The sequence below is a fragment of the Bombus bifarius genome, unplaced genomic scaffold (genome assembly GCF_011952205.1).
Source record: "Bombus bifarius isolate JDL3187 unplaced genomic scaffold, Bbif_JDL3187 scf7180000010271, whole genome shotgun sequence".
Classification (NCBI taxonomy): domain Eukaryota; kingdom Metazoa; phylum Arthropoda; class Insecta; order Hymenoptera; family Apidae; genus Bombus; species Bombus bifarius.
The window spans coordinates 220,701-234,709 of NW_022885586.1; the positions used below are offsets into that span (position 1 = coordinate 220,701).

Consider the following 14,009-nt stretch of genomic DNA (forward strand, 5'->3'; position numbering starts at 1 on the left):
TGAGTCTTGGCGAATTTTTAAATCTCTCGAATCGTATCGAAGTTGAGATTCAAACTCTCGCCGCTACTCTTACCGAGATACTCACATTGTACCGTCGAGTGTCTGGTCTAGAAGAAACAAATAGAGTTTAGTTAGCAGCGTAGCGTATTAACAACGGCACGGCCAACCGAGTTTGATAGTATTATTAAATAGATTAATAGAAAGTTATATTTTTCGAATGTATCTTTTTTAGGGGAAAAGATCCATCTATATAGAATATAATCATACCTATTTATATATGCAATGTCTTTTTATGTTTTAATTATCCATGTGATTAATCGAAGTTATTACATTTACGTTCACATTTCGTTTCTTATTAACTTATGCTAATATAATTACATGTGTGCATATTAATTAGAGTTCACAGTCCGTTAGAACGAGTTCGTAAGAATAAGCCAGATCACGTGCCTTTCTGAACTATGTTCCACAAAATTAATAAATTAAATAGTCATACCACCTGTAACCAAAATATTACTAAATCTTTCAAAATGTTGGTGAAAATATTATATTTCCGATAAATACATATAAATAATTCTCAACAGCTTCGGTTACATAATATGCGTCGCTATCTACCAAGTAAGAATTACGTCAATTACAATTTGCAACGGAAGAAAAAAAATTATACCTAATTCAGCTACTTGCTTTGATAATCATTTCTCGAATACGCGTGTCATTTTGCTCACTAAAAGGTATTGCAAGTTTCTTTAGAAAACGGCATACAATATAGTACCATTTGGCAGTTTCTTATCAAGCATTCAAAAATGACACTAGTAGGTACTAATAATAATGTATCGCGTGAGTTTACGTCAAAATCGGATCTGCCAATCGCGTCACTTTTGACGAAGTCTCTTCATAGTAGTCTCCGAGTTCTTCTTACCATTAATTCTACTTCAAGTTACAAAAATTTGTGACACATTAATTTTTATATATCGTTATAACATTCAATCTTGGTGCAAGCATTTATCGCGTTGCGATAAATCGTCTATCATATATCCAGATCACATGTTTAAAGTAATTCTATATTGAGACTGTAATCTCCTGTTTAGAGGAATATTACTGAAAGTATATTTGTTTACATTTAGAAATCGTTTTTTCACTCACTAAAAGATAAGCCTGTATTTACGTGTGCCAGGAATATCGTCAGAGTCCGATTGATAACGGATGATGTAGAGACACCGAAAATGTTATCAATAGGTAACCTGCATATATCTGCATATATCTAATACTGTATATATCTAGCAGAAAATTTAAGAAGGTGGGTTACCAGAGTTTTGTTGCGCAACTCAAATATTTACTGATAAACTGATATAGAGCAACGCAATTTCAAAGCTAAAGTTATCATTTAAAGTGCCACTACTTACTGACTGTAAAGAAAGATTGATATATAAAAATATTAACGTTAATATAACGATAACGTTAATATCATCGTTTGGAGGAACGTATTCGTTGTCTTCGTATGGACGCAAAATAATCTTCAAATTTTCGTTTAATTTTTATTACAATATAATTTTAACGATCACTAGTGCTGGTTTATGCAAAAATATATGCGCAATTCAATAAAATATTGATTCTTTATAGGTTATTTATGAGATAAAATCCACATATACTACGTAGTCCGGTTTGGAGATCAGTAGAATAAGGCAGGGATAGTATACCATCAGCCGGTAGGCATCTGCCTGACCTAACGTGTCTATTTCTCCTTAACATATCATACGATGCAACTGTTCAATATTCGATTTCTACGAATGATGTTGCATATCATTATGCATGTTTCTAAAAAAAAAAAAAAAAAAAAAAAACGAAATAACGTAAGAAATAACGAATTTAAATATTCCTTCAAAATTATTACAAAATTGTAAATTCTTCGTAAAACGAGAAATAAATGATTATTAACGGATAATTTAGGCTAGATAGAAAACTTGAAATATAAAAGATAAGAAACAAAAATAAAAAGTCATATGATGTGGAGATATCAAATTGTATAACTGTTTTAAATTCACATCGAGTCGCTGCGAAGATATTTTTTATTTTGTACATGACGTAAAAAAGAAAATATTTTCGAAAGAACAGAAAAACTGATTATCTCTTGTTTACGAGATTATATTTATACTCTAATAGTACATCCGACATTTTCGTCAGCAACAACTAATTGATTACGAAACTGAAGGAAAGAAATATAGCATGCATCATGCACTTTATGTTTTCTGTATTATTCTTCTTCAATTATGCAGATCATTTGTTGGATTAATTAAGGAAACATTAATCATCTGCACTCGCAAATTCCATAGAGCGAGCTTTGATATTCTTTTATACATTGTTGTGAGTAGACTGGTTTGAAGTCTATAACTTTTTTTATAAAGTGTCAAAGGATTTTCATAATCTTCTACTCTTTTATTTTTTATATAAAATAAGTTGTTGGACATCCGTTATTGGATTAACGGTTAGAGGATCTTATACTTGCATACGTCCGCGTGAACAAGTTTGCTGATTTCTAGAGAACATCGAATAATTTTTAATCTTATTTTTTTACATTTTAGTCTTTAACTGTCATCCGACAATATACATTGAACCTGTGATAATAAATTTTAGTATGTTGAGTCAAATCGTTATCATTCTTTCGCAATATACGTATATCTAACATACTCATCGTGTGAATGACGTGCTGCATCGTTACATAAGCGTATCAATGGGACGGTAATTTTAATTTTATCTGTATCGAGTCATTGACTTAATCATTGACTAAATACAGAATAGACCTGACACTATATGGGATTTATTATGGAATTTATTTATTCATTTGTATCTCACATTCTGAAATACCGATCACGAGAAAAATCAGTGTGTCTCTTACGTTTTCTAGGATTTGCTACAACAAATATGAGAATTATATTCAATTCAATCGTCGCGTCGCAAGCGATAACGAATTTGTCATCTTATGGGATATCGTCACACGTAATACTGTAATAGTACATCGGACGAGGTACAGGATGTATTGTCCTCACGGCAGCAGGAAAGTAAAGGATAACTCAAAACTGATCCGATACTCACGATTCAAAATCCCGCGCAAAATGGCCGTTACCAACGTGTTTTATTTCATATTTATTTACAGTCAGCGACTCTCCTCATTGAATGAATCGTGAATAGAAACCAATATGGCATCAAAAAACCGCGTAAAATACACTAAAATAAACGTTACATGTTAGACAAATCTATGTGTTAATCTATGATTTTACGTATGCATAATTTTTGAAGTGATAAATTCATAACATCCATAGCATCTTGATCTACCGGGGTGGAGCCAAAGAAATGGATTTTGGATGTGCACGTTCACTGCAAAGAAACGTCAATTCCTGATTCTTTCATTTAGTATTTGAAGAGTTTGCGCGTTTAAAAGGACACTTTAATCCAATTAACCCCCTAACATTTCACCCTAACGATCGTAGTTTCTCAACGGATGAAGAAGATGGTTTATGTTCGTATTAATATATTTGATCAATCTTATTTTAAGTACTAATTTTATGAAATAAAGATAAATATAGATGTATCAATTAAATGAATGGCATAAATTATTTTTTCTATTCATTTTCTTGGTATAAACATTAGAGTAGAGGCCTGGTACAATATGTCAGAAATAAAGATTTACTATGTTATTTAAATTTATTGTTCATATAATACATCATTTTTGTAGCAAAAACATGGAATAGTCCTAAATATTTAAGGCACGTAGGTGAATTATATTGAATATAAACTTATTTCTTATTTTAATAATTTAACACTAACACCTTACACTCTCATTTCCTTTCTAGTAGAAACTGGTAAAAAATTGTTAGAAATAAACTCTAAATAGTGAAATATTTGCACAGTTGGTAAGAAAAAGTCCGACATTTTGTGTGAATCAATTATCCAGGGTTTCTACTATATATTAAAGTATATATTTATTCCAAACGTAATCTGAAACCAAAAAATTTTCTCTCTGCCAAAAGTTAATTTTTACAAATAAAATTCGATAGTAGAATAAATTAAGAAATATTTCTGTTTATTAAGAAATTAATTCATTTTATGATTGGACATGATCGCTTTGTAGCGCTGTAATTCATATAATTCATCAACATATACAAAGTGAAATATAATGAACCGTCAGTTTTCTACGACGTCATATTTATAAAACAGTGATTCTGGTAAGCCTGGATTTTATCAAAATCTGGAATAAAAAATATTTTATCTTAACTGTCACTTATTCGTCGTTATGGAAAAAATATATCTAAATTCTAATATTAATTATTGCCAATAGATTTTATATTGCTCTAAATAATGAAGTAACTTTGAAAACTGTTGTTATTATTATCTTAAATTTAAATTATAGTTTATCGTAATTTAATGAAAATATACATATAAAACTATAGTTACTGGACATTTTGTAATATCAACAAGTACTTAGATTATCAAAGTAAATCATCAAAATATCAAATTATTGCTACAGATGATTTTTTAACCATGGAGCCTAGTGAAGAACAAAAATCTGCATCAGAAGAGCAGAACTCAACCAAACTATTGAATATTAATCCAAGACTATATGCCGAGCCAGAAAGCCATTTGCAGAATCTTGGATTTACTGTAAATAATGGAAAGGCTAGATTCAAATTGGATGAGGATGCACCTTTGTACTGTAAAACAGCAGTTAAAGATGTTTGTGTTGTTGATGAAGATGACACATCATTATCTTTTGTGGTGCTAGGTAAAGATTCATTGGATACTATCCAACAGTCATCGCTTGCATCTTATGTTGATATTCAACAAAAGTGTATGTCTATTGTACGTATCTGTTAATTGACTAAAATTTAATGTTCTAAATTAACTCCAGTAGACTTGTTTAAATTTAATTTTATATGCAGGATTATAATTCTATGATAGCGTCATGGGATTCAGCAGAAGTACATCAAAAGTTAAGTGAGGTGTTACAAGAAAACACAAAATTAAAGGAAACATTGAAACAAAATAATATAGCTATGAAACAACAATTTAACACACTAGTGACGTGGCAAGAAGATATTATGAGAATACATCAAAATCATAAGAAAAAATTTGCAGAAACTAGAGAATTAATAAACTACCTTAAAAAAGAAAATACGGACCTAAAAATGAGACTTAGCTCTGAACTAATTAGTCATTCGGAAATGGGATACGAGGTACGTTATATCTTTTTTCTTTATACATTTGTTAATATTGCTATTCTATTGTAGTTTCTTGATGCAAATGATAAACAAGATACAGCAAGAGAGGAAAAAGTGTCTATTCCTGAAAATCAACTTAGTGAACAAGTTTGTTGTGAATTAGACTCGATATTGAATGAAAATACAGACAAAGTAAAGATACTAAAGGAAGGTGGGACTTCAGAATCCATTGAAAAAACTGTAGAATCAGAAAAAGAAAACGCTGATAATAAACGATTTTTCGAAGAAGAAAAAATCGCACTTCAGAAAGAGAGAGAAAATCTTGAAGAAGAAAAGAAGATGCTTGACAGTCAAAAAAAGACCTTGGAATTAGAATACAAAAATTTAAACAGTGCTAAAGAACTTCTACAGCAAGAAAAAATCAGTTTACAAGAAGAACAAACATCTTTGGACCAACAAAGTCAATTATATGAAATTTATTATAAAAAGTCTTTAGAATCAGAAAAGGAAAAATTTCAAACAAAATATAACCAGCTAATTGCTGAAATTGGTGTGATGCATGAAAGTGTACAGAAAAAAAAAGCATGTATAAAAGAGCTGCAGAAAGAATTAGCACAATATGTAAGTATGATTTATTCAATAAAAATTAGAATCAAATACTTTTTTCTAACAATAAATGCAATAATAATCTTTCATTATTAATGTAGGTGGAAGATAACAGTTTGCTGCGAACACAGTTAAGACTTCATGAAGAAGATTTTGGACAGGAGAGAAAACTCAGGGAGATATTATTACAAGAGAAAAATGCACTAAATGCAGATTTACAAAAACAAATAGAATTTAACGAGAAACTACAACAACAAATTAAATCTCTAAGTACGTGTGGAAGACCTGTAAGTTGCCAAATGTTTCTATGCTTTATAGATATATAATTTGACTTTTTGTGATATATCAGAAATTATGTTATATCTATTCAATTTCAGACAGACATTATTGAACAATTACAGCCCCCACTGTTATCATTGTCATGTCCAAACTGTAATTGTACATTCCCAAATGTACATTTACTGGAAACTCATGTTAATGATTGTTTAAGTTTAGACTAGTGCAAAATCTTAAAATACATATTTTGTTAAATATGTGTATAATTATAAAAATAGAAATATTGATAGATATAAAAATGTTTCCATTAATGCTATATTAGACAACATACATTTTATTGTAATAGAAGTTGTAAATAAGATGAAATAAAATTATTTAAATTTTAGTATTAAATATAAAGTGCATGATTTATTCCCTCCAAATTCTGACACGCTTAAATAAAAGAAAAGGATTTTCCTTATGATTTAATAACAAATTCAAGTATTTAACTATGTTAATATCGAGAATCCGTTAAAATAACATTTAGAAATATGTGTGAAAAGATATATGTACTTATTACAAAATGATACATATAGACTGAAAGCTTTTCTTTAGTGAAAAATAGAAAGTTTTTCATTTTCCTAACTAATTATTGAGATGCATAATTTGAAGAACAAATAAAACTCGCATGTGAGATTGGAATAATAAAGAGAATATATGTTTATGTATGAGTGTAAAGATTCTTGAAAACGAAAGTCACTGTTATATAAAAGTTTAAACTAACATTGGCGCACTGGAAAATTATTTCGAACTTGTATATATCATATCAGAAAAAAATACAAAAATGATTTCGTCGCTGGTATTATGAACACTGTAAGTAGCTTGTAAGCATTTTTAATAGCTCCAAATTTTAATGCAAATTATTTAAACTACATTGTATGAATATAATGATATTGTTTGGTTTCTATATTGTATCATAATTAATCTCGAATTATCAATGAGTGTATATTATAGAAGATTATATTAGACAATTTTATAGGTTTCGTTCATAAAAAAAATTCTTATGTTGGTATTAAATATTCTTTTAGTTTTCTTTTCTTAGTTTATAATGAGTTATTAACGAAGAAATTTTTACAGTAAAGTTAGAGGAAGAGTCGTAAATGGAATTATACTTTCATTTCGCATAAATTAATATCAGCGAAGATTAAAATTTGAAAGGAATTGGTAAAAACATAGCTTTCATTGCTGTTGGTAGCACTTCTATAGCGTAGTATGTTTAAACTGTTTTCCGTTGAATCACAAACGGTTAAACGAAAGATACGTTTTAATCTCGTCGGCAGCCTAAAATAAGTATAAAATAAAATAGCGATGTTGCAGAAATACAAAGCATGTAATGCTGGAAATACAGAAAAAAATCGTATTATCCGCGCTGCAAGATATAAAGAGTCGCGTAAAAGTTACAGAGCAAAGGCTTTTAATGAAAATCGCAATATATCAAACACTGCGATAAATATTCAAGATGAAAGTTTGTATTAAACTCTATTAAAATTTTATGAATAATTATTAAAAATTGTTACTATTGGTTAATTAAAATTTAATTTCAGAAGCTCAGACTGATCCTGCTGTAGAAGACCGTCTACTTAGACTTGAAAAATGGAAAGCCGAACGTGAAAAACGTAAGAAGGTTGAACAACGTACAAAAAAACAACCGTTTATAGTTGGAGTTGTTCATCATAAAATATATTCGCCAGTTACAACAACTACACCAGTTAATACACTTACCACTACTTCTAAGTCTCTTCCTAAACGAGTAACAAGGGCGACAGAGAAGCGATTAATGAATAAAGCAAACGAGAAGAAAAATGCAGAAAATTCAAGTAAGAATTTAAATGTACCAAATAAAGATCAGAGAAATCAGAAAAAGGCAGTGAAATCTTTCGCCCCTGAGGGGCATAAATTTAAAGCTCCACCAGGGTTGCCTAAAATGCCATTATTTGGGAAAGTAGTCGTACAAAGTATGTCACCTGCCAGACTAAGTCAACTTTTAAATTCTCCTACAAAAATGACAAGGGCTAGTATTAAAAACCATAGTACAGAGTTTATTGAAGAAAAGGATCATTTATCACTAACTGATACAGAAGATAGTTCTGTGGAATCTATATCATTAAAATTATCAGTTAGTGATAAGGAAACACCAAGTGATGATGAAATACATAATAATAACAGCATCACAGCAGCCTCTTCTTTAGACAATAATATGTCTACATCTATATGGTCAAGTTCTCCATGTGAACCAGCTTTTTTTTCACCTCATATAGTTTCTAGTCGTGGAAAAAGCAATGCCAGAAAAGAACAACAGTTAAGACGAGGTTTTAGTCTTACTCGTTCCTCGGACAACGATATTCCTACAAAAGATACAGTTATGAAAAATTTAAATATTTCGATTGAAGAAGAAGAACGTACTGCACAATATTTTCATTTTCTTTTGAATAAAGAAATAAATAGATTAAATGAATTATGTGAAAAATGGGCAGAAATCAGAACAAAGCCTGACACTACAGATGATGGTCAGTATGAAATAAATCAAGCTATTGGGCAAACAAAATTGTTAATAAGCAAAAAGTTTGAAAGATTTCGAAGATTAGTTAATGATTGTGAAACAGGAAAGGGTGAAATGTTAGTTACATGTAAGGATTTGCAAGGATTTTGGGATATGATGTACATAGAAGTGAGAAACTGTGATGTACGATTTGAAAAATTAGAAAATCTTCGTGCACATGCTTGGAAAGAGGAGGAATTGTTTGCTCAGAGACCAGTTGCTAAAAAAAAAGTTGTCAAAAAGAAAGTTGTATCAACGAAGCCCAGTTCTGTTAAAGCTTTCTTAGCAAAAAAGAAAATGAAGTTAAGAAATAGTGGTGATGCAAAAGAACTTAAATCTAAGTCTATTAATTCCAGCGAAAATGAAATTATATCTGTTAGAGATGATAAAAGATTAAGTTTATTGCAAAAGGTACAATCATCTGAAACACCAAAGATAGCAAAGAGTCCATTAACAATAATAAAGGTAAGTCAGATGTGTAAAACTCCAAAGATTCAGTTAGATGATTCAATATCCTACATTAATTCTAATCGAACACCAGGAAAGAGTATATTGAAACAAAAAAATTTTAATGAAATAGAATCAACAGTAAAATCTGCAAATAAAATTAATTTTAATGATCATATAATTTTAAATGAAGTATCAATTGACGAAGAAACACAAACAAAGATGGATTTAGCTGCAGTATTATCAAAGATAGATAGCTTTGATAGTACAGAAATGAAAATTAACGCAGAAAAAAAGCTTTATTTTGATGACAGTAATTCTGACGAGGATGATTTTGATAATGAAGACAAAATTAAAAAATCTCTGGGAAGTAGAAATTCGGCAGACAGGAACATTCATAAAATACCGATTATAAGGGTAGAAAAAGCTACACCATTACAAGAAGTAAATAAACGTTTTAATACACCATTCAGGAAGATCACCAGACAAAATGCAGTGGATGAGGATGAGTCAGTGTTAGATGGAACCTTCACATTAGATAAAACTAACAAAGAAACTTCAGACGATATAGATTTAAGTACATCGAATGACAAATTAAAAAAATATTCTATAAGTAGCAACGAGGAAACAAATGACCAAACTGACAATGTAAGAATATTGAGAAATAGAATTGTTACTTCAACAGGAACACCTATGCCTAGGCGAAGATCTTCCAGAAGAGTATCTGGTAATATACAAGAAACAGAATATAAAGAAAATGAAACTCCTATGGATAGGAGAAGAAGAAAAAGTCGTTTTAAAATAAATGCTAGTAATAATGAAAAGACAAATATAGAGTTGTTGTGTTATAGTTGTAATGACATATGTCTGGATAAAAGTAGTGACAAGAGAAGATCCACAAGAAGTGTAAAATTTTCTGGCATAGGTAATTTTATACAAAGTACATAATATTTTGTCTTTAAATGCAATGTTTAAATGAACATGTTTTATTTCAGAAAAAGAGTGCAGTAATAGGACAAATAAACCAACCCAACCTTTGACTCCTCACGTTAAAAAAAGTAAACGTAAAAGTAGGAGTATGTCAATGGAAACCTCTAGTTTGGGAATAGAAGAGAAATGTAATTAAATAATTTTATTTTAGCTTTTGTTAATTTGATATTATGTATATATTTTCTTTTATAGATATATATTTGTATGTAATTATAATTCGATTTTAGCGTCCCAACGTATCAGCAGGAGATCGCAAAACAAGAAATTATAATATTCGGTATTATGAAATTTGTGTAACTGGCTCATAAAGGTACAATAAGTTTTTACGATTTCTAATTGATATTTGATATGGATTATTTTTATTGCAACTATTGCTGTTGTCCAACCCTAATGTTTTATTTTAGATATATAATAGGGGCTAAATGCATTTTAATTGCATAACATATTCTTTACAAAGAATTAAAATAATACTTGCACATGATTTAGATTGGAAATTTATGTGTATTGTATAATTTATGTACGTTAATAAAACGGAATTATCGTTAAGGTGATGTTCATGTGGGTATATGCATATTTACAAAGTTGATGAAATAGATAGGCGCTATAATTGAATATCAGTGAATAATATATATATCAAATAAATATTTCTAATCACGCGTTTCGTATTTGTTCAAGTTAAATTAGATTCATGTTAATTTAGGTAATTCTGTTTAGAAAATATTCAAAAATATTTTTTATTGACCTTATCGTGATAGATTATGGTTATTTCCTTGCATGACAATATGACTTATTGATTTATCAAAAACCACCGTCAATTTTAATCGGATCGCCAATGAAATCATCCTGAGAGATTTTCCCTTGACTGACTATCCATTTAGGAATAAAGATTAGCCAAACGCAGATTAATTGCTTTAAGGTCATATTTTTGCTCCTCTATATCGCGCATCAGTCAGTCAAGTAACTCTTCTCGCTCTGGATTGTTAACATCACGGACGTTTTCAAGCTTTTCGTAATACCCCCAAAGTCCACATGAATCTTCAGACGGACACATCTTTTTCCTCTTGATGCATATCGGAACATGCGACAATACCTGATCGGATAATGAATCACATGATCCCAATTAGCCCCAAGTCATATACATAATTTACTTTATTCCCTTCCGTACTAAGAAGCATTTTTTAAAAAATCCTCTGTTGATACATCGCCGTATTACAAATTCCCCTTTGCAAAAATGTGCAGATGGTAGTTTTTCCAATCCATAGCCAATTGTATGACTACATGAAACTTGTCAAGAGATATTGTCTTCGGAACAATCAGCCACCGTCAAATAGGTGGTTTGCTGCCAACCAGTGTGATTTGTTAGCTAAACTCGCCGGTCTTGGTCTCGTATGCCGATAAATTGTTTAAGCCGTTGTTTCTGGTCTTTGTTTAATTCAAAGACGAACTCTTCAGTCTGCCATGTGCCAGAAGTCACCAGGAACCTGAAACTGGAAAGCAATAGAATATACAATTGAATAATTTTCATCTAAAAATTTAACGTTTTATATTTTATAATTTCCATAGTTTCAATACGTTCAACGATATTTATATTTATAATTTTTAAAAGAATTTTTTAAAGTGACAATCTTAATGGAGACGTGGCTTAGATTTCAATCCTCTTGCCTCTAAGATGGCAAACTACCGAGGATAGGTCCTTCGGTCTCTTTATTCATTCATTTAAATCGACTGATTTTAACGATTTAAAAATGACACATTTTACAATTTTTTAATTGCAAAAATAATACGAATTTCTATGCACGAAATTTGTAAATTCATGTGCGCTACACCCCAAAGTAAAGATTTTATCGATTGTCTTCATTAAAATCTTCATTAGGTATGTTACGCTCGAACCTCGTCAAGTGTTTCTGAGAGTTATGTGCTTTGAGAACTTTTGAGAGATATTCAGTATCTTTTCCCTCATTCAGTAGCTTGAACAGCTATTGGTGTACTAGGCTCTGTATCAATTGAATAGCTTGGGAGGTTGTTGGTTGTTGATTTCCTAAAAACCATAAATTTTATGTACAATTAATATTTATCTATTATTACAATAATATTTATTTTATAGAATAAAACGAAGGCGGGCTGGAAAATTTTTATCAGCAGATTACCGGCCCTCTATTTTTATTTCATTAATTAAATTATACGTAGAACCTGAAATCTTTACAAATCCACTGAAACTTTATAATTATATACTTTATAATTTTCTTCTGTAAAGTGTAACGAGCATACTCTCATAGACGACGATATAGCGCCCACTTTTAGAACTTTCACCCATGCACCGAAGCATTCGATGATATCTTCTTGATATAATTTATTTTCCAATTCCTAAGAAAATGACAAAAGCGGACAATGTTATGTTTACACGCACGATTGTAACAAACATAGAGATGTAAGGATAGCGTACGTGAGCAAGCTGAAAAAGCGATATAGCATTAGAAAGAGAATGCCGCACACAGGCGCCTTGTATCTTCGTCTAATAACGCGTGCATAATCGTACGATAAATATGTTAATGTAACACCGATCAGCGAGTGGCGTCAGTGCTCATTTCCAGTTAAACAAGGACAGAAGAGTCTTCTATGCAACGTTCTCTTTTTCTATTCTCACGTAATTTCGTTATTTCTTTAATTTTACTATTTCTTTTATATTTATCCGATTCAAAATAATTTCAATTCTCCTGCTAGTTATAAAAGCATAAAACGTTTGTAAAAGTTCTGGAATTTTCCGTAAAAATCCTTGCACGAAAGCTATCGCTTCATTTACGTAACTAATATACCTACCAAACTAGCGTTATCGTTGCAATTCACATTTTCCTAACGAATACGTCCTAATAAATAAAAAGTTAAACACACGATCATATTTTGGACATTCTCTCGTTCAGCTTGTAAAAAGTATACGAAAAGATCATTACGGAACGTTCTGTCGTATCGTCCTTATCATTATCTCTGTATCGCCTCGTTTCAAAATCTTACCTTTTCTCCATTCGTATTGTTTCGCGATTCCGATTGATGCGTTCGTCGATAGGCTGGCAAGTTCAATACCGTTTCGATCCGCGAAAACAGCGTCGAGCGATTAGAACCACAGCGGCGAGTAGAAACGCAGAAAAAAGACGGCGGGAACGAGACGAGAGCAGAGAGCAGAGGCCGATTGGGTCGTGGCGAGCTTAGTTGCGGTACGTAAGCACGCCGAAGCGGAGCGCAACTTCGGAACCGCGTACGGTGGGTGGGAGTTGCAGCCCTCGTGAGTCAAGAGAGCGAAGAGTAACCGAAAGAACAGACTTCTACTCAGTCTGTCCGCGGCCGTCCGTCAAGCAGACGTCCCCGACTCTCTTGTGCCCCTACTTCTATCGTTTCCGTCCGTCGTCTCATATCGAGTGTCTGTTTCACAGTGCCTCGAAGACCTCGTGAATGTCACATGTCGTCGATGGTACGACCGTTATCACCACCGACACCCTGATCGACCATCACCGTTGCTCCATCGATCGCGAGGATCGATCTTGATCGTTGTGCACGCGCTTATGACAGTTTATCGAGTCGAACCTATCCATCGTGCATGAGAACGACTGAACGTGTGGTCAAGTGGCAAAACGCGCAAGCATGTGGTACACGAATTTTATCACGGGTCTAATAGGCCTGATTTTCATCGTCGGCTTGCCACCCTGGTGTTCAGACGCGTTTAACGTGGAGACGAAACATTATGCGGTTTATCGAAACGAGACCAGATCCATGTTTGGATTCGCTGTTTCCGTGTACCGGGATAGATATGGTCGAGGATGGTGAGTCTTTATCTTCCCTTGATTTTTGCTTATTTATGGCTTCTCTTGCACTGCAATGTGTTAAAGTTGTTGTGCAAAAATGTTATCGAG

The 14,009-nt window shown here is 31.7% G+C and overlaps 3 protein-coding genes across 5 annotated transcripts in view; all 3 read left to right on the forward strand.

Moving 5' to 3' along the window:
* Positions 1-563: 563 nt before the first annotated feature.
* On the forward strand, positions 564-6,485 carry LOC117216624 (optineurin-like). 2 transcript variants are annotated; one of them, XM_033463491.1, is made up of 6 exons: positions 564-1,294; positions 4,520-4,851; positions 4,932-5,225; positions 5,280-5,831; positions 5,918-6,103; positions 6,194-6,485. In XM_033463491.1, the coding sequence occupies exons 2-6, from the start codon at positions 4,534-4,536 to the stop codon at positions 6,314-6,316; spliced, it is 1,473 nt and encodes a 490-aa protein (XP_033319382.1). In that variant the 5' UTR covers positions 564-1,294; positions 4,520-4,533; the 3' UTR covers positions 6,317-6,485. The 2 variants fall into 2 exon arrangements, with proteins under 2 accessions (XP_033319382.1, XP_033319381.1); XM_033463490.1 differs by lacking the exon at positions 564-1,294 and adding an exon at positions 3,976-4,217.
* Positions 6,486-7,244: 759 nt separating this feature from the next.
* Positions 7,245-10,653, forward strand: LOC117216552 (disks large-associated protein 5-like). Its single transcript, XM_033463325.1, has 4 exons — positions 7,245-7,596; positions 7,676-10,042; positions 10,113-10,235; positions 10,335-10,653. Exons 1-4 carry the CDS (start codon positions 7,440-7,442, stop codon positions 10,376-10,378), a joined length of 2,691 nt encoding a protein of 896 aa, XP_033319216.1. The 5' UTR covers positions 7,245-7,439; the 3' UTR covers positions 10,379-10,653.
* A 2,760-nt stretch (positions 10,654-13,413) lies between these two features.
* LOC117216549 (integrin alpha-PS2) overlaps positions 13,414-14,009 on the forward strand; it is a 75,326-nt gene continuing 74,730 nt past the window's right edge. Inside the window, exon 1 of one of the 2 annotated variants that reach the window (XM_033463315.1) lies at positions 13,414-13,919. In XM_033463315.1, the coding sequence (XP_033319206.1) occupies positions 13,741-13,919 (179 nt within the window). In that variant the 5' untranslated portion in view covers positions 13,414-13,740. The remainder of the gene's footprint in view (positions 13,920-14,009) is intronic. The other variant, XM_033463316.1, reaches the window with a different exon arrangement.

Bases quoted from the DNA above. Each gene is read 5' to 3' on its own strand.
- LOC117216624 (XM_033463491.1), top strand. From the start codon at position 4,534: ATGGAGCCTAGTGAAGAACAAAAATCTGCATCAGAAGAGCAGAACTCA. The intron at 5,226-5,279 runs GTACGTTATATC...ATTCTATTGTAG, and splicing joins ATTCGGAAATGGGATACGAG to TTTCTTGATGCAAATGATAA. The intron at 6,104-6,193 runs GTAAGTTGCCAA...ATTCAATTTCAG, and splicing joins TAAGTACGTGTGGAAGACCT to ACAGACATTATTGAACAATT.
- LOC117216552 (XM_033463325.1), top strand. From the start codon at position 7,440: ATGTTGCAGAAATACAAAGCATGTAATGCTGGAAATACAGAAAAAAAT. The intron at 7,597-7,675 runs GTTTGTATTAAA...ATTTAATTTCAG, and splicing joins GATAAATATTCAAGATGAAA to AAGCTCAGACTGATCCTGCT. The intron at 10,236-10,334 runs GTAATTAAATAA...ATTCGATTTTAG, and splicing joins TTTGGGAATAGAAGAGAAAT to CGTCCCAACGTATCAGCAGG.